The 26819-nt window shown below is 54.3% G+C and overlaps 1 protein-coding gene across 1 annotated transcript in view; it reads right to left on the minus strand.

The window, feature by feature from the left end:
* CARMIL2 (capping protein regulator and myosin 1 linker 2) overlaps positions 1–26819 on the minus strand; it is a 139302-nt gene that overhangs the window by 75265 nt on the left and 37218 nt on the right. Inside the window, exons 12-19 of the mRNA XM_077830718.1 lie at positions 22730–22816; positions 17163–17272; positions 16148–16225; positions 13954–14030; positions 6519–6623; positions 5225–5294; positions 3651–3732; positions 381–477 (exon numbers count right to left, since the gene is read on the minus strand). Of these exons, the coding sequence (XP_077686844.1) occupies positions 381–477; positions 3651–3732; positions 5225–5294; positions 6519–6623; positions 13954–14030; positions 16148–16225; positions 17163–17272; positions 22730–22816 (706 nt within the window). The remainder of the gene's footprint in view (positions 1–380; positions 478–3650; positions 3733–5224; positions 5295–6518; positions 6624–13953; positions 14031–16147; positions 16226–17162; positions 17273–22729; positions 22817–26819) is intronic.

The raw sequence follows: 26819 nt of genomic DNA on the forward strand, positions 1-26819 counted from the left end.
GGTGGTGGAATCCCTGTCACTGGAGGTGTTTAAGAACAGATTGGCCAAAGCCCTCTCAGGGCTGGTCTAGGTTTCCTTGGCCCTGCCTTAGCACAGGGAGCTGGCCTGGCTGACTTCCAGGTCTGTTCCAGCCCCACATTTCTAGGAGATGATTCCATGGCTTTGATACCTCTGATTTACAAGAGCATTATAATTTAAAGGCCCAGTACACACAAAGCCAAATGGTGATTAACAATGCAAAGCTACAGTCTGAGCAGTCATTGCAGTAAATAAATGTAATCTGACTACCTGCAACATACCTAGTGTGTATAAAAATCGGGGATTAGGCCCAGGCCTGTTAAAGTTCACTTCATTACATGCATGAGTCACACGACACTTACTTGGATTTGATGTTAAAATTCTTTCCTAAGGAGACGTGCCTAATGGATTTGCTTCGGCCAATCGCCAGCACCAACGTGACCATGTCAGCATCAAAGCCTACAAAACACAAAAGCAGCAATGACAATCCGTGACCAGTGTCTGACACTTAGTGACTGCCAATGCCCCAAGGACACTTGGCATGAACAGGGAGGAGAGGAGTTAGACGTGGCAACTGCCGGCCATACCTGCAGCAGGAGAGTTGTGAGAAAAGCCCAGATTTTGCTATCGTAGCACCAGATGCTGCTAAACCTTACGCTGAGGGGCGCATCCCTACCTGAACAGGCCCACGGAGATGGACAAACTACTCAATCTGTCCCCTGGCCACCTTCAGGGCACCACAACCTTGGCAGATGGTGACTCGCTGGCCCGAGGAGGCTAGTGCCCTTGCAGAGTGGATGGGTTTGTGGGGGATCCTGGTGGGCTATTCCCCCACGCAGCTTGACCAATCCCAGGCTCTGCTTTCAGACGGCCATGTTTCTCCAGGGCTGGTTGTTAAGCTCCTGTGTGGAGTGGAGAGAGCCAGCAGAACAATCCTGCCTCTGCTCCTCCCAGGGCACCTGGCTGAACAGACGGAATAAAGCCTGGGGGAGGGGGGACATAATCATGCATGGGGGGGCTGCTTGGCAGCTGGGAGGATTCCTGGCTGCTGACGGAGGGGCCTACAGTGCCAGTTCTCTCCCAGGGCTTCCCCTCCTGGCTTGAAGTGAAATGAGATGATGCTTCTGACTGCAGGGAAGGGGTCTACAACCCAGGAGATCAGGCCCCCCGCCTTGGCCGCCAGACACGCACTGTTACTTAGCTCAGAGAGGGCTGTCTGCTCAACAAGGTGGGCTCTGACAACAGAAGCATGGCGGGGTGGCACAGGAGCCCTCACAGAACCAAGAAGCAGGGCTTGCCCACGGGGAAAGCTGTCTGCCTCCCTGCCCAGAACAGAATCCCTTAAACACCAACAAATAGCAGCCAGCCAGAATTCAAATACAGAAAATACAGCCAAAGCAACTGCCTTGTGACAAGCCCAGCAGGGTTCTACGCGTTCCCTCCACAGGCATGTCGAGTGGTAAAGCCAGTCAGCCCCAGTCACCACACTACTCGCCCAAGTCCCATTAGCAGGTCAAGAGATGCAGAGACTTGGGAAATCTTCCATCAGAAACAATAAAAAGGGAAGTGCCACAGGGAATTTCGAGAAGGGAGTTCCCTCCTTCACAAGCCCTTTTTAAGTTCATTTGTCATTGCTAATTTCCAGTGAAGTCCTACCAGAGCAAAATACACACACAAAACCAAACCAGGCCAGGGGAGGAGAGAACTGGAAACCCATCCCAAACCAGAATGGTGCTGAGGCACACTAGAAACCAACCAGCGACTCTGGAGCAATGCCCTGTGAGAGTGCCAATATACTTGTTGAGGAGTCTGGTGTCTGGCCAGCAGGCAGCCAACGGGCCAGGTAACCAGGTCGGTCATTTGCACACAGCTGTCACCACTGACCAGACAGATGGAAAATTACTTCACACAACGGCCCCATTAGCACAGAATTGCTCTTCTGAGTTTGGGACACAGGAGCAGCTTAGAGAAGGAGAAATGGGCACATGCCACACTACCAGAGCAGTGCAGGAACCACAAGAAATTCTGCCATGTCAAAAATGGTTTTTGTTCCTAACTGAAACAAAACCGAAGAATTAAGAAATCTGCCGAGAAATGAAATTTAAAAAAAAACAAAAAAAACATGAACTTGGGGGTCAATGAAACCTTTGCTTTTGATTTCATTAAAAAACCCAAAGCATTTGGAGAATGTCAAAAATTCCATTGAACTTGACATGTTCCCACAGATAGTTTCTATTTCAGCCAAATGGCATTTTCTGATGGAAAAATGCTCCACCGGAACAAAATGTACCAGGTCTAGCTACAACGCAGCTACAGCATGCCAGCCAGCCAGCCAGCCAGCCACTTGCCACTTCTGCCCCTATTAGCACTTGTCAGTAACAGGTACAAGAAGAGAAGCACCAAACGAAAGCAATGGAGTCTTGGAGTAATGGAAGAAGTACACCATGGAAACGGGGAAGCATGCCTACGAATAGCGATACAAAGAAGCAAGGGCAGGGATGGCAGCAATACCGTATATAACAGGGTGTGCAAACTGCGGCCCACTGGCCACATCCAGCCCACGTGCCAATTTAATCTGGCCCTCGAGCTCCCACGGGGGAGCGGGGTCTGGGGTTCACCATGCTCCAACCAGGGAGCAGGGTCCGCAGCTGCTCCGTGCACAGCTCTGCACAGCTCCCAGAAGCAGCGGCATGTCTCCCCGCTGGCACCTATGTTTAGGGGCAGCCAGGGGGCTCCACGCGCTGCCCCCGCCCCAAGCGCCATCCCCACACCTCCCATTGGCCAGGAACTGCGGCCAATGGGAGCTGCAGGCACGGCGCCTGAGGAAGGGGCAATGCGCAGCAGAGCCACCTGGCCATGCCTTGGGCTACAAGCCGGAGGGGGGACATGCCGCTGCTTCCGGGAGCTGCTTGAGGTAAGCGCTGCCTGGAGCCTGCGCCTGAACCCCCTGTCCCAGCCCTGATCCTCCTCCAACCCTCTGAACCTCAGTCCTAGCCTGGAGCACCCTCCTGCACCCCAAACTCCTCATCCCCACCCCACAGCCTGCACCTCCAGCTGGAGCCCTCACCACCACCCCCTGCACCTCAACCCCTGCCCCAGCCCTGGTCCCCCTCCCACCCTCCAAACCCCTCAGTCCCAGTCTGGAGCCCCCTTCTGCACCCCAAACCCCCCAGCCCCACCCCAGAGCCCTCATCCAACCCCACCAAGCCCCTGCCCCAGCCCGGAGCCCCCTCCTGTACCCTGAACTCCACATTTCTAGCCCCACCCCAGAGCCCTCACCCCCTCCTGCACCCAAACCCCAATTTCATGAGCATTCATGGCCCGCCATAAAATTTCTATATGGAGATATGGCCCTCGGGCCAAAAAGTTTGTCCACCCCTGGTATATAACCACACGTGGCACCTCAGAGAGCCTCAGTTAGTCACCCCTCATCAAAACAAGTCTCATCTTTTAAATGGTTATTTCAACAACAATTGATGGGATCTTGACCTCCTCAGTCATTGTTCTGGCAGGGGACTTATCTTGGCTTCTGTAGAATGGCAGCACACAGCCTCGTGCCAAGGTTAAGAGGAAAAGACACTTCCAGCCACGGTGACAAAGCTCACTGCAAGTCAAAGAAACTATGTACCTACCATTGTCTGATAAATCCAAATTCCTAATTGAATTGGCATCAAAAATCAGATCTTGGATCACCTGGGCACCTGCCGATCTCAACTTTAAATGAAAGACAAAACAGAACAAGAGTAAAGGGAACATTCAGATTTTCACAACCAAGAACATGACAGTTGGGAAAGTCGAGTCGGCGCTTAGTGCCCCTGGGATCATCCTGCAATAAGAGCAAACATTGTAACCCGGAACCCCACCATGAACTGCCTGCAGATTGTTCGCACAGCATGCCCCGGGCTCAGGTTAGAACCAAAGCCACCGCTGCCGGCACAGGGCAGAGACACAGCACGTGGAGGAAGGAATAAATAAAAACCCTTTGCACTTTTCAGCCATGGGGCACAAAGCTGTCACCAAAGGTGGGTGGGCATTATTATAGATGGGGAAACTGAGGCCTAGAGGCCCAGAAAATCCACGGGAGTTAGGTGCCTAACTATCTTTGAGGAGCTGGACCAGAGAGATTCACGGTAACTTTCCAAAAAGCAGTTTAGGAGCGACTGAGGAGCCATTTTCAAAAGTCCTTCAGGAGCCTAAATCCCAGTGACTTTCAATGGGAATTAGGGTGCCTAAACCACCTAGGTGCTTTTCAAGCTTTGACCCTGTGTGACGGGCCTGATGTCTCAGCTCTGCTGCAGCCACCTTAACCCCGATCTGACTCCCACTCCCATTAGCACAGCCAGGATCCTCATTCCCATCAGCCTCCGAAGGCGCTGGGGGGAAATCGTGAACACTGCAGAAGTGTTAGGAAACCCTCAGGAAGAGGCCCACAGATGGGAGGGAAGGTGGGAGAGGCTCGGGATCGCAGGACCTGCCGTGGGAGTGCCCATTTGTAGTCAGAATACGTAGCTGCAATGCTCCCCAGCCTGGTGCCAGCACCAGGCAGTGCTCAGAAGCAGCAGAAAACGGGCTCAGCCCTGGCTATCTCACAGGCACCACACAAGGGGCTCCTTTCAGACAGTTAACTCTTTTCAGGTCAAAAAGAAAAGGAGTACTTGTGGCACCTTAGAGACTAACCAATTTATTTGAGCATGAGCTTTCGTGAGCTACAGCTCACTTCATCGGATGCATACTGTGGAATATCGGTATGCATCCAATGAAGTGAGCTGTAGCTCACGAAAGCTTATGCTCAAATAAATTGGTTAGTCTCTAAGGTGCCACGCGTCCTCCTTTTCTTTTTGCGAATACAGACTAACACGGCTGTTACTCTGAAACCTGTCTTTTCAGGTCAGTGGCTTACACAGGATGATGCTCTCCCCCCTGGCTTGGCTTCTGCCCAGGCACTCCTCATAAATGCCTAGATCGTAACATCCGCGTAACAATTAAACTACTCGATAATTGGCTGAAAATTCGGCCTTGGTGGAAGGCTACAACTCCATGAAGTCCTACTGCTCTGCCCAGCCTCTGTGCTCTGGTGGGAGAGCTACACTTACTGCCCAGCCCCGGGAGTTCTTCACCCGGGGCTGTGGGGCTCAGATGCAGTGTCATGGTTTAGCTGGAACTCAGCTGTCGCTCCGCTTTACTGGGTCACGTGCCATGTTCTCACCTCGCAGCTACTGAGGTCCAGGTGCAGGTCACTGATCTGAGAGTTATACGCCAGCCCCTGCAGCAAGGCCCTGCAATGAACCAGAAAGTAACCAGCGTTTCAAGAGGCTGTGAACCCAGCACTCACATCAGCAGGCAGAGGGAGCTGGATATGCTGCCAGCCTCCCCATGGAAACACCCTCGGGAACAGTCAGTGACTCCCCTCTCACTCACCCTGCAGGGCAGGGTGCACACTGGGGCTACAACATGGGGTCACTTGGGGCAGCTGGGGGTAGAAGCAGCCCTGGCTCTTGCTCCCTGGCCCTGCAGCCCCTCTGGAACAGTGCGTGGTGCTAGGAGAGCCAAAGGTGCATCCCACCAGCCGCCCTAGCTATCCTAGGTTCTCTCCTGCCATCCACCAGCATGACACCTGAGCGCCTTCTGCGGCTAATCCACAGCACCTGCAATGGCCCTGCTGGACTCCAGGGAGTCTCTGTCACCACTCCTGTCTGGGGTCACACTACGGGCTCCCGCTGCCCCTTGACACAAGTACAGTTCTGTTCCTTTGTCTCCTGCATGCTCACTCGCCCTATTGTCAGCAGGACTGAAGGGGCTGGGGAAAGGGCAGGCAGTGCTGAATGATGGGGGAGGGTGAATCAGACTGGAACCAGCGGCGGCCTGCACTTGGATGTCTGGGGAACTCCCTGCCCCAGAGGAGGCTGCTAGATATATTAGCTGGGCTTAATAAATAGGGATTTACTAAATCAATAGCCTGTTATCGGCTAAACCCCTCTGATTGTGGTTTCAGGCAGGTTCTCTCTGGCCCAAGTAACTCCGATCCTACACATCCCCCACCCAGGACCAGCTCTAGGCACCAGCAAAGCAAGCACATCCGTGGGACAGCACAATTCCAGGGGCAACATTCCAGCCACCCTTTTTTTTTTTTTTTTTTTAAAAACCACACAGACTTGGGGCAGCAAAAAACCTAGAGCCAGCCCTGGCACCCCCCGACTGCAAACCACAGCAATTTAATCCTCTAAGGCTCCCCCAGCCATGGCCACAGGCAAGACTCCCCAGGACACCCACAGCTTTGGTTTTCCCACCCGCTGTGTACACACACGTCTGCAACCAGCAACCAGAAGGCGCCCTCTCGAGGACCTTGCTATTCGCACCTGTGTTCAATTTGCAGAGTACAGGCTGAGCATCACTAGGGCTGAGATGTTGGAGGCTAGTCACTGCTGTAAATCTGTCCCCAGTTGCGGGTGCCGAACCCTTGCAATTCTGTCCCTAAGTGCGTTAGAAAACAGGCCCCTTACCTTACGGCCTCTGGCGGCAGCTTGGTACACGCCAGGCCGACGTATCGGAGGGCAGCCGCCTTGCTGAAAAACAGTTTGATGGCTGGAGGGACATCTCTCAGCTTTCTAAAACAAACAGAAGAGGCATCGGATCCCAGCATATTGTCTCAGCCCCCTTTCTGCCATTTCAATTAACCCCAACTCGGCCATGGCCTCTGTCGACAGTAACACAGCCCGGACACCAGCCCCAAATCACAGAGTCCGTCAGTTTGGAGCTAGGGTTGCCAGGTGTCCAGTTTTGGACCGGAACACCCGGTCGAAAAGGGACCCTGGCAGCATCGGTCAGCACTGCTGCCAGCAGATCGAGGCAAGTGATTATTCCCCTCTATTTGGCATTGGTGAGGCCACATCTGGAGTACTGTGTCCAGTTTTGGGGGCCCCCCTACAGAAGGGATGTGGACAAATTGGAGAGAGTCCAGCGGGAGGGCAACAAAAATGATCAGGGGGCTAGGGCACATGACTTATGAGGAGAGGCTGAGGGAACTGGGCTTATTTAGTCTGCAGAAGAGAAGAGTGAGGGGGGATTTGATAGCAGCTTTCAACTGCCTGAAGCGGGGTTCCAAAGACGATGGAGGTCAGATGTTCTCAGTGGTGGCAGATGACAGAACAAGGAGCAATAGTCTCAAGTTGCAGAGGGGAGCTCTAGGTTGGATATTAGGAAACACTATTTCACTAGGCGGGTGGTGAAGCACTGGAATGGGTCACCTAGAGAGGTGGTAGAATCTCCATCCTTAGAGGTTTTCAAGGCCCAGTTTGATAAAGGCTTGGCTGGGATGGTTTAGTTGGTGTTGGTCCTGGCCCTGGTCCTAATTTGAGCAGGGGGCTGGGCTAGATGAAGGTCTCCTGAGGCCTCTTCCAACCCTAATTTTCCATGATTCTAAGTCCAGTTGGGAGCACAGCAGGGCTAAGGCAGGCTCCCTGCCTGCCGTGGCTCCACGCTGCTCCCAGAAGCAGCGGCATGTCTCCCCTGCGGCTCTTATGCCTAGGGGCAGCTAGGGGGCTCTGCGCACTGTCCCCACCCCAAGCACCAGCTCCACAGCACCCATTAGCCAGGAACCACAGCCAATGGGAGCTGCAGAGGTGGCGCCTGTGGACAGGGCAGCACACAGTGGTGCCTGGCTGTGCCTCTGTGTAGAAGCCAGAGGGGGGACATGCAACTACTTCTGGGAGCTGTCTGAGGTAAGCACTGCCTGGAGCCTGTCCCCCTCACCGCCTCCCATGTCCCAACCCCCTGTCCCAGCCCCCATCCGCCTCCCACCCCCTGAACCCCTCAGTCCCATCCCAGAGCACCCTCCCGCACCCCAAATCCCTCATCCCCAGTCTCACCCCAGGGCCTGCACCCCAAGCTGGAGCACTCACCCCACCCCCAAGCCCCAATCCCCCTCCCATACCTTGAACCCCTCATTTCTGGCCCCACTCCAGAACCCACACCCCCAGCTCAGAGCCTGTACCCCCTCCCATACCCCAACTCCCTGCCTCAGCCTGGAGACCCCTCCCATACTGTGAAACCCTCAGCTCCACCCCCCAGCTGAAGCCCCCTCCTGCACCCCAAATCCCTCATCCCTGGCCCCACCCCAGAGCCCACAACCCCAGCTGGAGCCCTCACCCTCTCCCGCATCCCAACTCACAGCCTCAGCCTGGCGCCCCCTCCCACACCCTGAACTCCTCGTTTCTGGCCTCAACCTAGAGCTTGCTCCCCAAGCCGGAGCCCTCACCCCCTCCCGCACCCAAACCCCCTGCCCCAGCTGTGACAAAGTTCCTCCTCTACCTTGGTGGGTCTTGCGCTTATTGGCCAAGGATTTGCTTGCCTTGGAGCTTCACGGCAGCCCTCAGTTTGGCTGTTTGCATGAACCCACAGTCCAGGTCAACTCCTCCTGTGTCTGACCAGGAGTTGGGAGGATTTGTGGGGAATCTGGGTTCCAGCCCAGGGCCCTGTGCAATGCAGCTGTCTAGAGTGCCTCCTGGAACAGCTGTGCGACAGCTACAACTCCCTGGGCTACTTCCCCATGGCCTCCTCCCAACCCCTTCTTTATCCTCACCACAGGACCTTCCTCCTGGTGTCTGATAATGCTTGTACACCTCAGTCCTCTAACAGTCTGTATTCTCACTCCTAGCACCTCTAGCTCCTTACATGCACACCACAAACTGAAGTGAGCTCCTTTTTAAAGCCAGGTGCCCTGATTAACTTGCCCTAATTGATTCTAGCAACTTCTTGATTGGCTGCAGGTGTTCTAATCAGCCTGTCATCTTAATGGTCTCCAGAAGGTTCCTGATTGTTCTGGAACCTTCCCTGTTATCTTACCCAGGGAAAAGGGACATACTTAACCTGGGGCTGATATATCTGCCTTCTATTACTCTCCTATAGCTATCTGGCCCGACCCTGTCACACAGCCCAGTGAAAATGAGCGAGTTCGTGAAGGTGGATGGAGTGAGCAGAAGTAGGGCCTCAGAGAAGGGGTGGGGTGGGATGGGGCGGGGTGGGATGGGGCAAGGGTGTTTGGTTTTGTGCAAGTAGAAAGTTGGCAACCTTATTTGGAGCATCTGCAAAACGGTGCTACGCTGGCAGCATTCTAAGCTGCTAGGGCTTGAGAGAACCCTTGAGACCAGCCAATCTGCCCTCCAGCACAGCCCAGCCCAGCCTAGCGATCCTTAGCCAGTGACTCCTGCACCAAGCCCAGACCAGCTGGCTAAGCGAGAGCAGGTCTTAGAAAGACATCAATCTTCATTTTAAAATGGCAGTGACAGAGAAGTCTGCACATCTTCCATGTGTTTTTGGACCAATGGAAAAAAACAGGTACAATTCAAGTGACTTTTAAAATTGTCTAAGAAACTGAGTTAACAAAATAAATGAGCTTATGAACAACCAGAAAATATACTTCAAGTGAAAAAAACTATAAATGGACTTCTTTGCAAAGAAATTGTAAGTTTTCTTACAGGAAAAGCCACAAACTGTCTGGAAAGGAAGAGTAGATTGAATTACTTGCCTCAGTGAAATTAAATACCCAGAGAATTGCTGGGCCTGTGGCCATAATGACTGGGGCTTGCTCACCTGTGACTCCCCCACCGGTGCTTTGGAGGCACGGCCAGGCAGGTCTGCATCTTTTAAGTCACTTGAATTGTAACTGGTTTTTTCCCATTGGTCCAAAAACACATGGAAGATGTGCAAATTTTTATTTCTGTGGGCCAAACCATGTAGAAATGTAAATGTCAAAGCTAGAAAAGCTCTGCAAGAGTATGGGTCCCTTAGGAAACTGTACTCTAGTCATTCATTCGTCTGGGCATTCCATTCTATTGTTCCCTCTTACAGTGCTAGAGATCGGTGTCTCCACCCACAGGTGAGATGCAGAAGACTGGGCCAACCCTGCAGCCACTCTGCCTCCAGCCTTGTTCTCTGTCTGCTCTCTCTACCAGCCCCTTTGGTTTCCCTGGGATTCCCTCTAGGTCTTCTTTCTCTGGAGCTTCTCATGAAGTAAAGTTGCCATTACAGGTTCTTATCTCAGTAATGTATTTAATTTTGATGAATTTATTAAGTGTTAATTAATGCACTGTGGGAGTCCCCCCTCAGCCCTCTGTATAAATTGACTCTCTTCTTTCCATATGTTTTGCCCATAGGGTTTTCGGCAGCCCTAGGTCAGCCAGCACTAACACCTGTGCCTTTGCAAGGGGGTGAAGGAAGGGGACCATGAGATCCCTGTTTATGCGATTTGCAATAAGTGTTATCATTACTCAGGGTACCAAAAGTAGTTAAATAAGTGCCTTGTAGAATCCCAAAGCAAGCTTATTTTCATTTCTCATATAATAATCTCATATACAGTATACACACATTCTTCATTAATTCTATGGGTGGATATTATTATTATTATTAACTAGGTTACTGGTTTTTTTCAGTGTGGAAAAGTGTGTGCTAAATGTTCGCCTTTAAAAATAAATAGATAAATAAAATTCCCTGGGTGTGCACCCTAATGAAATGTGCTGTGCACGCCTATGAAGCAGGCCCCCTGCCTCAGGTGCAGCTCCCATTGGCGGCGCTGGCCAATAGACTGGGAGCCTCCCGGCCAATGGGCTGGAGGTGGGGGGGAGGCAAAGGGGGAGACTGTAGGGAGCTCTGGAGCAGGGGAGGGGAGTTGTCTGGCACAAAGGGGGGGCTCTCTGGTGAGGGGTGACAGGGACACAGAGGCCATTGGGGCCCTCTCGGGGGGGGCAGAGGGTTGTGGGGGTCTTTGGATGGAGCCAGCCACAGCCTGGATCTGCTCTGTGGGGGGGTGTTGCTATAGCCCCCTCAGGAAGCCCCCTCTGTACTGTGTATTTTATGCCAGCGCTGGGGTGCCCATCGAGGCTCCTTTCCCCCACCCCCGGCTCCATCTGTCCGTCCCCATCTGTCCGTCCCCACAACCCCCTGGCTGTGTCTGTCGGACAGTGACAGACTCCTGCCGCTCTCTCTGCCTGCGGCTCCCTTCCCCCCACGCCGTGGAGGCACAGCCAGGCAGCTCTGGCGTCGGCCCCTGCAGCTCCCATTGGCGGGGGTTCCTGGCCTAGGGGCTGGGAGCCGCTCAGCGCTGGGGCCTCTCCACAGCAGACGGTGACTCCGGGGACAGGGAGCTGCTTGGGGGGCACTAGGGGCCCATATAGCTCCGCCTATGGCTGGGTGAGTCAGCAGCGTGCCCTTGTTGCCAAGAAGGCCAATGGCATATTGGGCTGTATAAGTAGGAGCATTGCCAGCAGATCGAGGGCCGTGATTACTCCCCTCTATTCGGCACTGGTGAGGCCACACCTGGAGTATGGCATCCAGTTTTGGTCCCCCGCTACAGAAGGGATGTGGACAAATTGGAGAGAGTCCAGTGGAGGACAATGAAAATGATCAGGGGGCTGGAGCACATGACTTATGAGGAGAGGCTGAGGGAACTGGGGTTATTTAGTCTGCAGAAGAGAAGAGTGAGGGAGGATTTGATAGCAGCCTTCAACTGCCTGAAGCGGGGGGTTGAAAGAGGATGGAGTTCGGCTGTTCTCAGTGGTGGCAGATGACAGAACAAGGAGCAATGGTCTCAAGTTGCAGTGCGGGAGGTTTAGGTTGGATATTAGGAAACACTATTTCACTAGGCGGGTGGTGAAGCACTGGAATGGGTCACCTAGGGAGCTAGTGGAATCTCCATCCTCAGAGATTTTTAAGGCCCTGTAGTGGGGTGGTCACCTGCTCCTGCCTTAAAAGGCTTAAAACAGCCCGGGGAGAGGGCTGTGGCAGGAAAGGAAAAGCAGGGTTGATTGGGAGAAGCAGCCTCTGCTGGGGGCCACGCCACAATCAGGCCGAAGCTGGCTTAATCAGGGCCCAGCTGGCCCTTATAAGAGGGCAGTGGGCTAGGAGCACACAGAGTCTCCTCTAGCTGTGGAGGGTGATGGGCTTGGCTGCTGGGGAGCATACCAGGGTACCTGAGGTGAAGCGGGGCTGGGGAAGGCCATGGGAGCTGGGAGGCTCCAGACTGGAAAAGCCCCAGCCTGCAGGCCTGGCAGACAGCCTAAGACAGGGTACTGGGGTTGCAACAGGGCAACCCAAGGGTAGGCAGAGGCAGCAGGTCCAAACCCCTTTTGCCTACAATGACTAGCTTATACAGACTGCAGTCGGCCCCAGTGAAAGGGGGCTAGATGGTGACTGGCAGTAGAGCATAGGCTGAGGCAAGTTGGGGATAGAGGGTGGGGGGTTCCCTGGGGTGGGGAGACCCAGATCTGCAGGGTATTGCCTGGAGGGGCAGCACCCTGGGTAAAAGGGCACCGGGGTCTGGGAGAGACATGGGGGCCAGTGACGGTGAGACACTGGCAGAGGTCTCCAGAGCTGGTAAAAAGAGCTAATTCCTGTATGACCAGCAGGAGACGCCGCAGAGGTGAGTTGCACCCTGTTATAGGCCCAACTTGACAAAGCCTTGGCTGGGATGATTTAGTTGGGGTTGGTCCTGCTTTGAGCAGGGAGTTGGACTAGATGACCTCCTGGGGTCTCTTGCAACCCTAATCTTCTATGACTCTAAGTAAAGGCAGAGCTATTGAGCAGGGCAAGGAAATTGAATCATTAGAGCTTTTTGTTTTCTGCTCGTTTTTGCTAATATCTATTGAACTAAAATGCCCACGGAACTGTTGGGAGAAAAAAAATCTTTGTGAAAGGTTCAAACAGACCAGTCACTTCATTATTGGGCTGAGAGAGATCCCACCCCAGTTCTCTGGTCATCCAGGGAGCCCTCCAGCAAAGATACAGACAACAAGACTTGATACTCAGGATAGTTCTAAGATTAAAAAAACCCCTGGGGAAAAAGGAGCTATTGTGAAGAAGCTGAAAAGGGCACAAACCTTTCGTGGGAGGGAAGTATTCGTGTCTACAAACAGCAGTGTACTCAGGGTGTGGGCGGCCCGGGTAGGAAATGAACCTACATCTCCCACCGGTCAGCCCCAAACCACACCTGCTGCCACACTGAGACCAGCATGAAAACCTCCAACTCTTGAGGCACAAATAAGGTCGATACAACAAGAGAAGCCGCCCTCTAATGCAAGCAGGTGCCAGAGGAGGGGGCGGGGGGAAATATATAAACTAGAATATAAAAAAATGCATAGGTAAATTATTTTTGAAATACCCTTCGATGGTCATCAAAATTAATGTTCACAAAGATCCTTTGCATTTCCGTCCTGCACATTGCTCTTCCCACAGCACATTCCCAGGGGTCTGTCCCCCAAAAGGACTTGCAACCTACGGGCTGCTCTTCAGGAGGAAGCATCATCGGCTTAATTTAAGGGGTGAGTCTAAACCCATTTAGTTATGCCGATGCAAAAAGGCCGTGTGGACGCTTTTACTTGAGTTTAGCGAGGCTGATTTTGGCTTGGCTTTAACTGATCAGGAAGAGGCTCAAGCTAAACTGAAATCAGTCATTTTGCTGCACCCATTAGCATGTTATGTCTGCTCCCAGGACCGCATGCTGCCGTGCACACAGAGGGAGGGATGGGATTTATTTTCCCCCTGCTATTTTCAAACAGGTTACTAAGCACGGCCACAGCAGCCTGGAAAAGGAGTTCCCCCCCCCCCCCATGGGGGGAGGGATAGCTCAGCTGTTTGAGCATGGACCTGCTAAACCCAGGGTTGTGAGTTCAATCCTTGAGAGGGCCATTTAGGGATCTGGGGCAAAAAAAATTGGGGATTGGTCCTGCTTTGAGCAGGGGGTTGGACTAGATGATCTCCTGAGGTCCCTTCCAACCCTGATATTCTATGATTCTATGATTAACTGCTCCAAGAAGTCACGGTCACTGCATTGGGCAGCCACTGCATTCAGCCATAGACACAATGGCTTACAGCAGACACACACAAAATCTCTGGGGCCAGACTTCACTAGACACGGACGACAGAGGGAGTGAATCTGAGGCTTACTTGTGAGAGTACACGTTTTTGGAGAGATCCAGGTGGGCGAGGTTGGCACAGCATCCGAGGGCCAATGCACCAAACAGCTTGAAATGGAAATTAGAAGTGTATGAGACAACAGGCTGGGCCAGTGCGTGGGCTCTAAGCCAGGCAGCGTTCAGCATAGCTCCACAGGCCATGAACCCTCCTCCCCACATTAGACACAACCCCTATCACGCAGCAGAGTGATGGAACATATTGGGAAAACACAGGTCTGGGGCATCCTGCCCCCCACAGGACGTCCTGAGCTTTCCCCACCCTCATGTTTCTGGGACCATGCCCCCTGCAGACAAGCACCATGCACAGCTGGGAGCTGTCCTCCCCACCCCTGACTACACTACCCTGTTTACAGGGCTTCCTTTCCCCAGCTACTCCCCCTTCAGTGGGGACACCAGGAAGGGCCACCTGGCTCCCCCCACCTTCAAGTCTTTCCCCCGTTGGCTGTCCCTGTCCCTCCTCAGTCATTTTGCCCACACAAACCAAGTCTCCCTCCCTCTCCGCCCAGACCATCCCACAAAGGCCACCAGGGCTAACTCTCCGAAGGCAGAAATGCTGCATTAGCCCTGGCAGAACTGAGCTCCCTTCTCACCTGGCTCAGAGAGCCATTTGCTGCTCAGCCAGGCTGCTGGGCACAAGCCTTGCTGTCATGGCAAGGGGGTTGAGTCTGCCTTTGGGTACTGGACAGCACCAATCACACACCACAGATGGGCAATAAGGACCCTGACCACTAGGCCTGGCCATGTGTGGTCTCTATCCATCCAGCTAAGCAATTTATACAGCCCCCCCATCACCACAGTATCTGAGCACGCCCCGTGAGGTAGGGCAGGGCTACTACCCCCACTGCACACAGGGGGAAATAGTGGCACAGAGCCTAGGTGAAGGATGGGGCGGGGGAGGGAATTGAGACAGGTTGCCCAAGTCCCAGGCTAGCACTCTCACCACTAGGCCAGCCTTCCTCTGTCACTAACCCTCTGCAATCCACTGGTTGTGTTGTCTGACACAGACAAGTCCCTGCATGCTAGGACATGCGGCTCTGCTATAGAAAGCGACAGTGGTCCAAAATGGCTCCCAGCGCATCTCAGGGGCAGAGCTGCCAACTCGAGTGAGTTGGGTACACATTTGCTGCTTTTTACTCCGCAGGCCTTACAGGGCAGGTCCAGCCCAGGGAGAGGGAGCCGGAGCCAGAGTTCCTCTTAGCCAGCCACAGAATGGGTGATTAACGGTCTGATTTTCAGAGATATCGGCACCTGCAGCTCCCACTGAAAACCAGGCCCTATGCACCTAAGAGGCTGCAAAGTGCAATGCAGCTGGAGGCAGTGGGGCAGGGGTCCCACAAGGTGTGTTTTGGCCTGCAGAAGGCAGGCACATGAGACCAGCTGACTGAGTCCCCAAAGGAGTCTGCAGGGCTGGCTGTTTAAATAAGCACACTGGCTGATCACAGAGACCCACTTTCCAGATTTCAGAGTAGCAGCCATGTTAGTCTGTATTCGCAAGAGGAAAAGGAGGACTTGTGGCACCTTAGAGACTAAGACTAGAGTCTCTAAGGTGCCACAAGTACTCCTTTTCTTTCCACTTTCCAGAGCAGAACAGCATTTTACAATCCTGCCCCCTTTCCAAGGTAAATAACCAGACCTACATGCAGCAGGGACAGCGAGGGAAATACAAGGAGTTGGAAGGCTCATCTGGAAGCATGACTTTGGCAGAGGGAGCGATCCCAAAGCACCAATATCTGATGTAATTTAAGGTCCAGCCATAAATTACAGCACCGAGGCTGTTCCAACCTTGGATGCCAGTGCCAAGATTTACATCCAAAGGGGAAGTACCTGCTGCATTCATTCATTCCTGATCAATAACGCATGAGACTTCCAGTACACCACAGCAAACTACGGTTTCATTCTGCCTCAGCTAGGGCTAGGACCAGGCCTGGGAGTTCCGCAGGCACCAGCAGCTCAATTGCCTCTGCCTAAGGAGGACCGAGGCCCAGGGATGGGAAAGGCCAGCCCTGGGAGGCAGAAATATACTCGTCTGCCTCTTGGGCTGCACACCCTGCACAGTGACTCTGGTTTGCAGGGCCAGGCACACGGCAGGGGCTGCAGTGACGCAGATGGCAAGAAGGAAGGTCCCCTCAGCACAGATGAGTGGAGAACAGCCCCTTGCTACTTACTGCATCCAAAGCACAGTCTGTGCCGGCCAGGTTGAGATGAGACACCGAGTTGGCATGGCTGAGGAAGCTGTGCAAGCTCTGTGGGGAGAGAAGACGTGGATTTAAGGGTCTGCTGGAAGGGTTTTTCTAGAGGCAGCGTCTCCTCGCACCTGGGGCTGACTGCAGGACATTCCTGCCCAGGAATCAGGAGTGAGCCTGGCTCACAGGCAGACAGCCTTTCTCCTGGGGTTTGGCAGGGTTAATGTTCAGCCCAAGAAAGCGAGAAGGAAACAAACCAGCCTGGGGGTGAACCCAGACTCTCCTTCCCCCAAGCACCTCCTCCTCCCCACTCAGCCCCTTCCCCTGGGCAGCAGCGCCAGGGGAAGCAGAAATGGAGTTGGCTGCTTGGCCAAAGTGACCTGCAATAGATTTGCCAAGAGTGGCCTCTGATTTGGGGGGCTTTTGAAGACACTGAGCTCCCACAGGAGTCCACAGGAGCTGTGGGGGCTGGGCACAGGGTCTCAAGTGGGCACCCAAAAAGCAATAGCCCCTTCTGAACATTTTGGCATCAAATGGCAAAGGGGGCAGCCCAAAAATCTGACCAAACCCCAACAACAGACCCAGCTGATGGGCCAGACTCTTCTGACCTAAATCGTTAAACCTCCAGAAAATGCAACACACGCTAGAGAGAGTCTTCACTCCCATCAGAGATGTGACTGCAGGTCGGGGAGCCTTATCTGCACTAGCGTTAGCCTAGCTAGCTTGGGGACCAAGAGCAGCATGGACCCCGGAGTGGGCTAGCAACCTGAGTTAACACCCACATGCAGCAAGCCTGCCCTGACCTGTGCTGCCATGGGGTCTCTGCTACTTTTAGCCCCACCCCAGCAGGTACGTCTGAGCTGCCACCACGCGTCCCATTGCCCAGAGCGAGAGGGAGAGAGAAGAGACATCTCAGCTCACTGTACACGCTGCTCAGGTTTTAGTTGCGTTTCTCTGGCTTGGACCTTCCTACCTGCAGGGAGCTATTTATACGTACGCTGGCATCGTCCGTGGTAAAGATGCCAGGATTCCCCGAGAGATCCAGGTGCTGAAGTGAGGCGCTGAAGATTCCATTAGATGCAAGGGACTGGCATAAAGTGCTCGCTCCTGCCCGAGGGAAGGGAGAAGCCGGTGAGCATGGTGGGGACCCAAGAGTGGATGCAGAGCAGAGAAGGACATTGTCATGGTAGAAACCCTGCAATCCCAGAGCCCTGCTTGGTTCAGACTGCCGAGACATGGCAGGTGAAGAGGGACCATCCCACAGCGGAATTCTCTCCTTAAACCCCCCTAGGAGCCGCTGGGACTCTGAGAGCCAGCCCTCCCACATAGTGTCCACAGCACCCACCAGAGCTCTTTGGCCACTTGACTTTGAAAAGGGGCCCCCTGCACACGCACTTGGGCAGCGCCCAAGCCAAGAGCGCCTAGGACCAAGATCAGTCATTCCACAGTTAGGGCTAGACTGGGCTATTGAGGCCTGGCCCCTTGGCAAGAGGAATGCAGAGGGACACTGCCCGAAGAGGCCTGGGGCCCAGCATGATGGCTCCAGGGGAAATGCAGGCCAGGGCAGCCCCGCCACCCTCTTTCACACTCTTGTGGGAAGGTTTCCCGTGCTAGCCTGGAGCCCTCTGGCTCCTGTAAAGGGTCCCAAAGGCAGCGAGGAGGTTTTGTGAGCCCTGCCCCATCCCAGAAACCAACGCAAACCCCATCAAGACACATCCAAAGCACAGGACTTGGTGGTGATGGGGGACTTCAACTACCCAAACATCTGTTGGGAAACCACCACAGCAGGGCACAGATCATCCAATGAGTTCTTGGAATGTATGGGAGACAATTTTTTATTTCAGAAAGTGGAGAAAGCTACTATGGGGGAGACTGTTCTAGATTTGATTTTGACAAATAGGGAGGAACAGGTTGAGAATTTGAAAGTGAAAGGCAACTTGGGTGAAAGTGATCATGAAATGGTGGCGTTCATGATTCTAAGAAATGGTAGGAGGGATAACAGCACAATAAAGACAATGGATTTCAAGAAGGCAGACTTTAGCAAAGTCAGGGAATTGGTAGGTAAAATCCCAGGGAAGCAAGTCTAAGGGGAAAAACAATTGAAGACAGTTAGCGGTTTTTCAAAGAAATATTATTATGGGCACAAGAACAAACTATTCCACTGCGTGGGAAAGATAAGAAGTACGGCAAGAGACCACCCTGGCTTAACCAGGAGATCTTCATTGATCTAAAACTCAAAAGAGAGTCCTACAAAAGGTGGAAACTCAGTCAAAATACAAAGGATGAATATAAACAAATAACACAAGTATGTAGGGACAAAATTAGAAAAGCCAAGGCACAAAATGAAATCAAACTAGCTAGGGACATAAAAGGAAACAAGAAAAAATTCTACAAATACATTAGAAGCAAGAGAAAGACCAAGGTCAGAGTAGGCCCGTTACTCAATGGGCGTTGGGGGGGTGGGGGGAGAAGAGAGACATTAACAGAAAATGTGGAAACGGCAGAGGTGCTTAATGACTTCTTTGTTTCCATCACCACCAATCTTCTTGGTGAAAACCGAACGTCTAATATAGTGAATGCCAGTGAAAATGAGGTAGGATCATTTCCAAAATAGGGAAAGAACAAGTCAAAAATTACTTAGACCAGTTAGAGGTCTTCAAATCATCAGGGTCTGATGAAATGCATTCTAGAATACTCAAGGAGCTGACTGAAGAGATATCTGAGCCATTAGCAATTATCTTTGAAAAGTCATGGAAGACGTTCCAGAAGACTGGAAAAGGGCAAATATAGTGCCCATCTATAAAAAGGGAAATAAGGACAACCTGGGGAATTACAGACCAGCCAGCTTAACTTCTGTACCAGGAAAGATAATGGAGAAAATAACTAAGCAATCAATTTGCAAACACCTAGACGATAATAAGGTGATAAATAATGGTCAGCATGGATTTGTCAAGAACAAATCATGACAAACCAACCTGATAGCCTTCTTTGACAGGATAACAAGCCTTGTGAGGGTGGGGGGGGGGGGGAGCGATAGATGTGGTATATCTTGACTTTAGAAATACAACCTAGATGGAGCTACTATAAGGTGGGTGCATAACTGGTTGGAAAATCGTCCCCAGAGAGTAGTTATCAGCGGTTCACAGTCATGCTGTAAGGGCACAACAAGTGAAGTCCCGCAAGGATCGGTTCTGGTTCTGTTCAATATCTTAATCAATGATTTAAGTAATGGCGTAGAGAGTACGCTTATAAAGTTTGCAGACGATACCAAGCTGCGAGGGGTTGCAAGTGCTTTGGAGGACAGGATTAAAATTCAAAATGATCTGGACAAACTGGAGAAATGGTCTGAAGTAAATAGGATGAAATTCAATAAGGACAAATGCAAAGTACTCCACATCAGAAGTGTAAGAAGGTGGAACTCACCCCTGTGGCACCTCCTGCTGGTCGTCCTTGGGAATTAGCTCACCAGCCTCCAGAGCACCCTCTGCAGGTCAGTGTCCCGCCTGTCACTGGCCCCCCCGTGTCCCTCCTGGACTCAGTGCCCTTTTGTCTGGGGTGCTGCCCCTCTGGCAGTAACCCCTCAGTCTCAGGATCTCCTCACCCAGGGGAACCCACCATCCACTATCCCCACTTCATCTCAGTCTTGGCTGCTGCCAGTCCTCACTTAGCCCCGCTCCCTGGGTGGACTGCAGTGTATCAGCCACTCATCACAGGGGAAGGGGTTTGGACCTGCTGCCTCTGCCTACCCGTGGGCTGCCCCCTGCAACCCCAGTACCTATTTAGCCTTACTCTTGGCCTGCAGCCTGGGGGGGGGGGTCCCAGGCTGGAGCTCCCCAGCCCCGCTCCACCTCAGGTACTCTCTCAAGCTCCCCAGCAACCAGGCCCTTCTCCTGCTAAAGGGAGAGAGAGAGAGAGAGAGAGTCTCTACTCCTGGCTGCCCTGGCCTTCTTATACAGGCCAGCTGTGGCCTGATTGGGGTGTGGCCCAGCTGTGGCCACTTCCCCAATCGGCCCAGCTTCTAGCCCACAGCCCCAGGCCTCTCCCGTGCTGTTGTAAGCCCCTCAGGGCAGGAGCGGGTGTCTACCCTGCTACACACACCCCCTCAAAACCTCCACCCCTGGGGGAAGGGGGGCCCCTCAGCCTGGGCTCCCCAAAATTAGCCTTCCATGGTCACCCCTCCAGGCTTGTGCATCTCTTCTCTGCAGCCTCCCAGGCTTGGGACATCTCCTGGACCTGGGTCTCCACCCTCCGGCGGGCCCGATCTGCGGCCTCCAGCCATGCCTGTACATCCGGGTTTTCCAGACCCTCTTCCCCCTGGGTCTGCGTTCCCACTGTTACATGGCTCCCCCCACCTGAGTCCTGGCCTCCCACTGGGCCCACATGGTCTGGGTCTCATCCTCAGTGACTGGCCTTTTGATTGTCTGGGTGCCCACCTCCTGCAGGGTTCCCTCCATCCGGGCTGTCACCTCCTTCAGTTTTGGTCTTTCCGGGCCCACATGAACCTCCTCCAGCCTCTCCTCAGTTCCCCTGAGGCAGTGCATCCTTATGTGGCCCAGTGTCCGGCAGCCCCAACAGGCCCTCTGCCTCCTCGCTGCCCTGGACCTTTCCGTGTCCCTCTGGCCTGGGCATGCCCACCGCGAGTGGCCCTTCTGCCCACAGGCCCAAGATGTTGACAGCTACCCACGTTCCGTCACCCAGCGACTGTCCGCAGGAATTGTCCCTGTCTCTCCTCCAGGCGAGGTGCCCTGCCCCCGTCCCAGTAGGGACAATCCCTTTTCAAATGTCCCTGTTTTCTGCAGGCGTGACACGTCCTTTGTTCTGCCACTGGCCTCCTGGCCCGGACACTCAGCATCCCCCACCATCCTTGAAACTCCTGGCGGAGGAGTCTTACTAGGGCCCGCTGCTCCCTCGCCAGCTGCCCCAACTGTCTACGGAGAGCCCTCTGCTCCTCCCATAGTCCCTGTGGGTCATCAACCCCCTTTGGCCTGGGCCCTGACCCCAGACTCCAACCAACATTAACCCCTGGGGCCTCCGCAAAATACACCCCAGGATGTCTGGGTTCTATCTTCTCCACCCAATGTCTCTCAAGACACTAGTCCTAGTCCTTGCCTTCCCTTATATCAGGGGCGGACTGTCTCTGCCTGCATTCTCCACCACTTCTAAGCAGGTGGGACTCACCCCTGCGGCACCTCCTGCTGGTCGTCCTTGGGAATTAGCTCACCAGCCTCTGGAGCGCTCTCTGCAGGTCGGTGCCCCACCTGTCACTGGCCCCCCATATCCCTCCCGGACCCGGTGCCCTTTTGTCTGGGGTGCTGCCCCTCTGGCAATAACCCCTCAGTCTCAGGGTCTCCCCACCCAGAGGAACCCCCCACCCACTATCCCCACTTCATCTCAGTCTTGGCTACTGCCAGTCCTCACTTAGCCCCGCTCCCTGGGCAGACTGCAGTGTATCAGCCACTCATCACAGGGGAAGGGGTTTGGACCTGCTGCCTCTGCCTACCCGTGGACTGCCCCCTGCAACCCCAGTACCTATTTGGCCTTACTCTTGGCCTGCAGCCTGGAGGGTTTTCAGGCTGGAGCTCCCCAGCCCCTCCAGCCTTCCCCCAGCCCTGCTCCACATCAGGTACACTCTCTCTCAAGCTGCCCAGCAACCAGGCCTTTCTCCCTCTAAAGGGAGGAAGAGAGAGTCTACTTCTGGCTGCCCTGGCCTTCTTATACAGGCCAGCTGTGACCTGATTGGGGCATGGCCCAGCTGTGGCCACTTCCCCAATCAGCCCAGCTTCTAGCCCACAGCCCCAGCCCTCTCCAGGACTGTTTTAAGCCCCTCAGGGCAGGAGTGGGTATCTACCTTACTACAGGAAGGAATGATCAGTTGCACACATACAAAATGGGAAATGACTGCCTACGAAGGAGTACTGTGGAAAGGGATCTGGGGGTCATAGTGGACCACAAGCTCAATATGAGTCAACAGTGTAACGCTGTTGAAAAACAAGCGAACATCATTAGCAGGAGTATTGTAAGCAAGACACTAGAAGTAATTAGGCCTCAGCTGGAATATTATTTCCAGTTCTGGGCACCACATTTTAGGAAAGATGTGGAAAAATTGGAGAAAGTCCAGAGAAGAGCAACAAAAATGATTAAAGGTCTAGAAAACATGACCTACGAGGGAAGACTGAAAAAACTGGGTTTGGTTAGTCTGGAGAAGAGAAGACTGAGGGGGGACATGATAACAGTTTTCAAGTACCTAAAAGGTTATTACAAGGAGGAGGGAGAAAAAAATTTCTTCTGAGGACAGGACAAGAAGCAATAGGATTACTTTGCATCAAGGGAGGTTTAGGTTGGACATTAGGAAAAACTTCTTAACTGTCAGGGTGGTGAAGCACTGGGATAAATTCCCTAGGGAGGTTGTGGAATCTCCATCATTGGGGTTTTTAAGATCAGGTTGGACAAACACCTCTCAGGGATGGTCTAGATAATACTTAGTCCTGCCATGAGTGCAGGGGACTGGACTAGAGACCTCTCGAGGTCCCTTCCAGATCTATGCTTCTCTATATCTGTATATACCTTTGGCAGTCAGCGAAGTCCTAGAGAAGTTGAGGCTGCGCAGGCCCTTGGTGCGTTTCTCAATGTACTGGCTGAATGCAGTTATCCCTGAGGAGAGAGCAGAGGGGCCTGAGAGCAGACAGGCAACAGGGGCTCAGCCATTGCACCCACAGCCATAGAGCATCATCGCTTGTCAGCCACCGGCTGCATGCTTCCGGCTCTGATGCCACAAGTCCCCATCCCAAGGGGCCTGTAAGTTGAGACAACTGGTACATGCTGATGGGGGGGGCACAATTTAAAGCTTGAGTCACACTCCTCCCTTACCCTCAGCAGCCCCACCCTGCAGCTCCCAGCTGTTTGCTGCCGCCTCTCCCAGGGGCCGCAGCTTGCAGCTCACCAGCTCCAGGAGCTGCTGCACACGGAGGGGCCCTGGCCCGCAAACGCTAGCAGAAATCTGGAGGGGCACATGACTCTGCGTGGCCCCCCAAGCATTGCTTCTCTAAGAGAAGGATCAATCCTGCAAACACCTTGGCCTGGGTGTTGTGCGAGGCCCAGGCACTTCAGGCCCAGGAATAAGGCCACTTCTCCACTGCAGAGCCCATGTCAGCATGGCCGCTCAGGGTTTGCTACACTGCAGCTGGAAGCGAGCCTCCAGCCTGGCTAGGCAGACCTGGGCTGGCTTCGCCTGAGCTGGCATGCTACAAACAGCAGAGCAGGTGCTGTGGCAGGCAGCAGCTCAGGCTAGCTAGCACCCGAGCTCAGAGCCGGGAGGGTCAGGTGGGCTCGGGCAGCGAGCCCGAACCACCACTCACGTCACTACCACCACACTGCTACTGTTAGCACAAGTCTGTCTCTCAGCCCAGCTAAACATGCTCCCAGCTGCCACGTCCCTAGTCTAGACACAGCACACGCCACCAGGAGGAAGAGCTCTGCCAGCGAAGGAACTGCCCCAAACGACGTTACCTTCACTGACAGACACCTTCTGTCAGCAGAGCTGCATCTGCACTGGGGGGTTTGCTGGGGCGGGGGTCCTGCACCCTGATCAACACAGCTATCCTGGTATAAGTTTAATGTGTAGAGCAAGCCTATGTGTTTGCAGGATCCAGCCCTAAAATCAGACACAAAGGAGGTCAGACAGCAGCCTAGAGCCCAAGGCACGTGCTGCCCCCGACTCCGCATGCTGCAGGGAAACCAACACTTGCCTTCCATGGCATCTCTGGGTGACAGACACACCAGGGCCCGGAGAGCTAGGGACTTGGGACTGTATCTCTCCTGCCCCACAGCAGGGCATATGGTGCAAGGCCTCATCACCACACCGCAGGCCGCGGTGAGCTCAGACACATCGCGTGGATCCACACAGGCGGTCGTCTCACAGAGCCGCAGCAACTGCCGCGAGGGGCTCCCCCGGCATTGCCACGTAGGCCCTGCGGCCAGCACTGGGGACGCAGCCTCCAGTACAGACCTCAGTACAGCTCACAGGGTTGCTCTCCCGAGCCGGTGTCTGACCGAGAGCCGAGCCCTCCTGACGGTAACGCGCAGCATGACAAACACAAATCAACCAGCAAGGGGCTGACAGGGCCAGGGACAGGTGCTGCGCGCTGCAGAAAACATGCTGAAAGAGCTACGGTCTTCTTCTGTTCCTAGGGCGGGGCAGGAAGGCACTTGGACACAGCAGGGGCATGCAGAGCCCCGACGTACGCTGCTTGCCAGACCCCTACCAGCTCCCACACCCAAGGCATGAGCATTCCCTGCAGGCAGTGCTTAGAAAAGTATCACATGCACCATCTATGTACATACTAAACAGACACTTGCCAGCCCCTTCTCTGCCACAACATACAGTCCGTGACTGCCCCATATACACAGCACCTGGGGGATTTGTTACGTTGGCATGCTCATCAATTTGTTCCCACCTTCCCCTATTCACAGCACCCACTTCTCTGAGAGAGAGAGAGAGAGAGAGAGAGAGAGTTCTTCCCGAGGAAACGGCAGAGCTACCGTGGTGGGGCAGACCAGCCCCCACTAGGGGGCCAACACTAAGGGCTCATCTACACAGGGAGGGATAAAGCTGGGGACAGTATGCCTTCAATTCCCACTCTGACTACTTCCCACTAGCTTGCCCTGCATTCCCCATGCAGACAAGCCCTAAGAAAGTGATAAATAGGCAGTAAAATGTAACAGGCAAAGAACTGGTGTCAATTCATGCAAGTGCAGCAACATGAGCCAGAGGTCAAACAGGCCAAAGGATGTTACCCTTTGTGCTAGGGCCGGGAAGGAGGGGAAGGCATCTTCCCCCACCCACTGGTCAGTGCTGGCAGCTCGCCAGGAGGGTTTACCTGCCTAGGAAGCATCAGGTACAAGGCACTTGCCAAAAGCAAGGGTACCTAACCCAATGAAGTAATGCCCTGCTCTGATCCAGCCAAACCCCTGCCTTGGTCCTGATGGAAGGGGGGGCGTCACACATTGAAAAGGAATGGAGCAAGCAGCCGAAAGGCTGCAGCGTGGGAGGGCGAGGAGACAGTTCAGACGGAGATGCACTAGTTGTGTTGTAAGGAACATGTGAGTTCGTGCCTAGCCAGAAAGGAATCTCTTGGTTTCTAGCAAGTTGTTAGGATTTATCTTTAAATAGGGTTAGAATTTAGGTCCTCTCTCCTGCGGTGACACTAATTAAATACACAAAACTCACAATCTATCAACCCCGCAGCCCCCCAGCGACCCTGCCTTAGCACTCGCTCTCTCCCTCCTTGCGCTCCCATGGGAGGGTGGGCACCACGGCTGCTGGTTCAGGGATGCTCAGCTGAGGGCCTGCTGGAAGCAGAAGGAAGTCAAGAGCCCTGTGCGGGGCAGCACAGACTGAGCCTGCCCACTGTTCTCAAGACGCACTTCACACATCTGCCCTCTCCAGGACGAGCGAAGAGGCTGCGGGCCAGGGAGCGAGACATTAGCGGGTGAGTGTGTGTCCCAGTGCTCCTCACCGCACGCCCCAAGCTACAGGCTTGCTGGCGTAGCTACTGTGCTTTATCCACACACCCAACCCTTCGCTGGAAGCAGGGGAGGCAGGTTTGTAGAAATTTTGGTGGTGCCCAGAAACATGCCCCCCCCAAACTCCCCACACACACCTGCCTAAGGCTCTGGGAGGGAGTTTGTGGGGGGGCATCTGGGGTTCAGGCGATTGGGGTGCACGAGGGGGTGGGGAGGCAGACTCTGAGAGGGAGTTTGGGTGCAGAAGGGGTGAGAGGTCAGGCTCTGGGAGGGAGTTTGGGGGGCGCGTCTGGGGTTCAGGCGATTGGGGTGCACGAGGGGGTGAGGAGGCAGGCTCTGAGAGGGAGTTTGGGTGCAGAAGGGGTGAGAGGTCAGGTTCTGGGAGGGAGTTTGGTGGGCGATGGGGTCTGGGATGCAGGCTCTGGGATGGAGTTTGGGTACAGGCTCTGGGCTGGGGCAGGGGATTGGGGTGCAGGAGGGGTGCAGGCTCTGGAAGGGAATTTGGGTGCAGAAGGGGTGAGAGATCGGGTTCTGGGAGGGAGTTTGTGTGGGGAAGGGGGTCTGGAATGCAGGCTCTGGGAACAAGTTTGGGCGCTGGGTGCAGGCTCTGGGCAGGGGGCGGGGGTGCAGGGGGGGTGGGTGTGCAGGCTCTGGGAGGGAGTTTGGGGACAAAAGTAGGTGCAGGGGAGGGGTGGGAGTGCAAGAGGGAGTTAGGGGGGAGGAGGTTCAGGGTGCAGGAGGGGGTGAGGGATGCAGGCTCTGGGAGGGAGTTTGGGGGCAAGAGGAGGTGGGGGTGCAGGAGGAAATTTGGGGGCCGAAGGGTGTGTTTGCAGAGGGGGTGTGGGTGCAGGCTCTGGAAGTGAATGGGGGGTTCGATGCTTACCTGGGGCACCTCCTCCGGCAGCGGCTCCTAGGCGGGGCAGGCCGGGGGGGGTCTCCTCACGCTGCTGTCTTCCCATTGGCCGCAGGGGTGTTGGGGGGGGCAGCGCGCAGTGCCACACCCCCTCACACGGGCTGCAAGGACCTGCCGACAGCCACGTGGAGCGAGCGCGCAGGAAGCCGCTCAGCCCCGCTGCGCTGTGGCTGGTGGCGGGAGCCCCCGGGCTGTTTTAAATCACCCGGGGGCGGTAGG

This window comes from Eretmochelys imbricata, chromosome 12 (genome assembly GCF_965152235.1).
Source record: "Eretmochelys imbricata isolate rEreImb1 chromosome 12, rEreImb1.hap1, whole genome shotgun sequence".
Taxonomy (NCBI): Eukaryota; Metazoa; Chordata; order Testudines; family Cheloniidae; genus Eretmochelys; species Eretmochelys imbricata.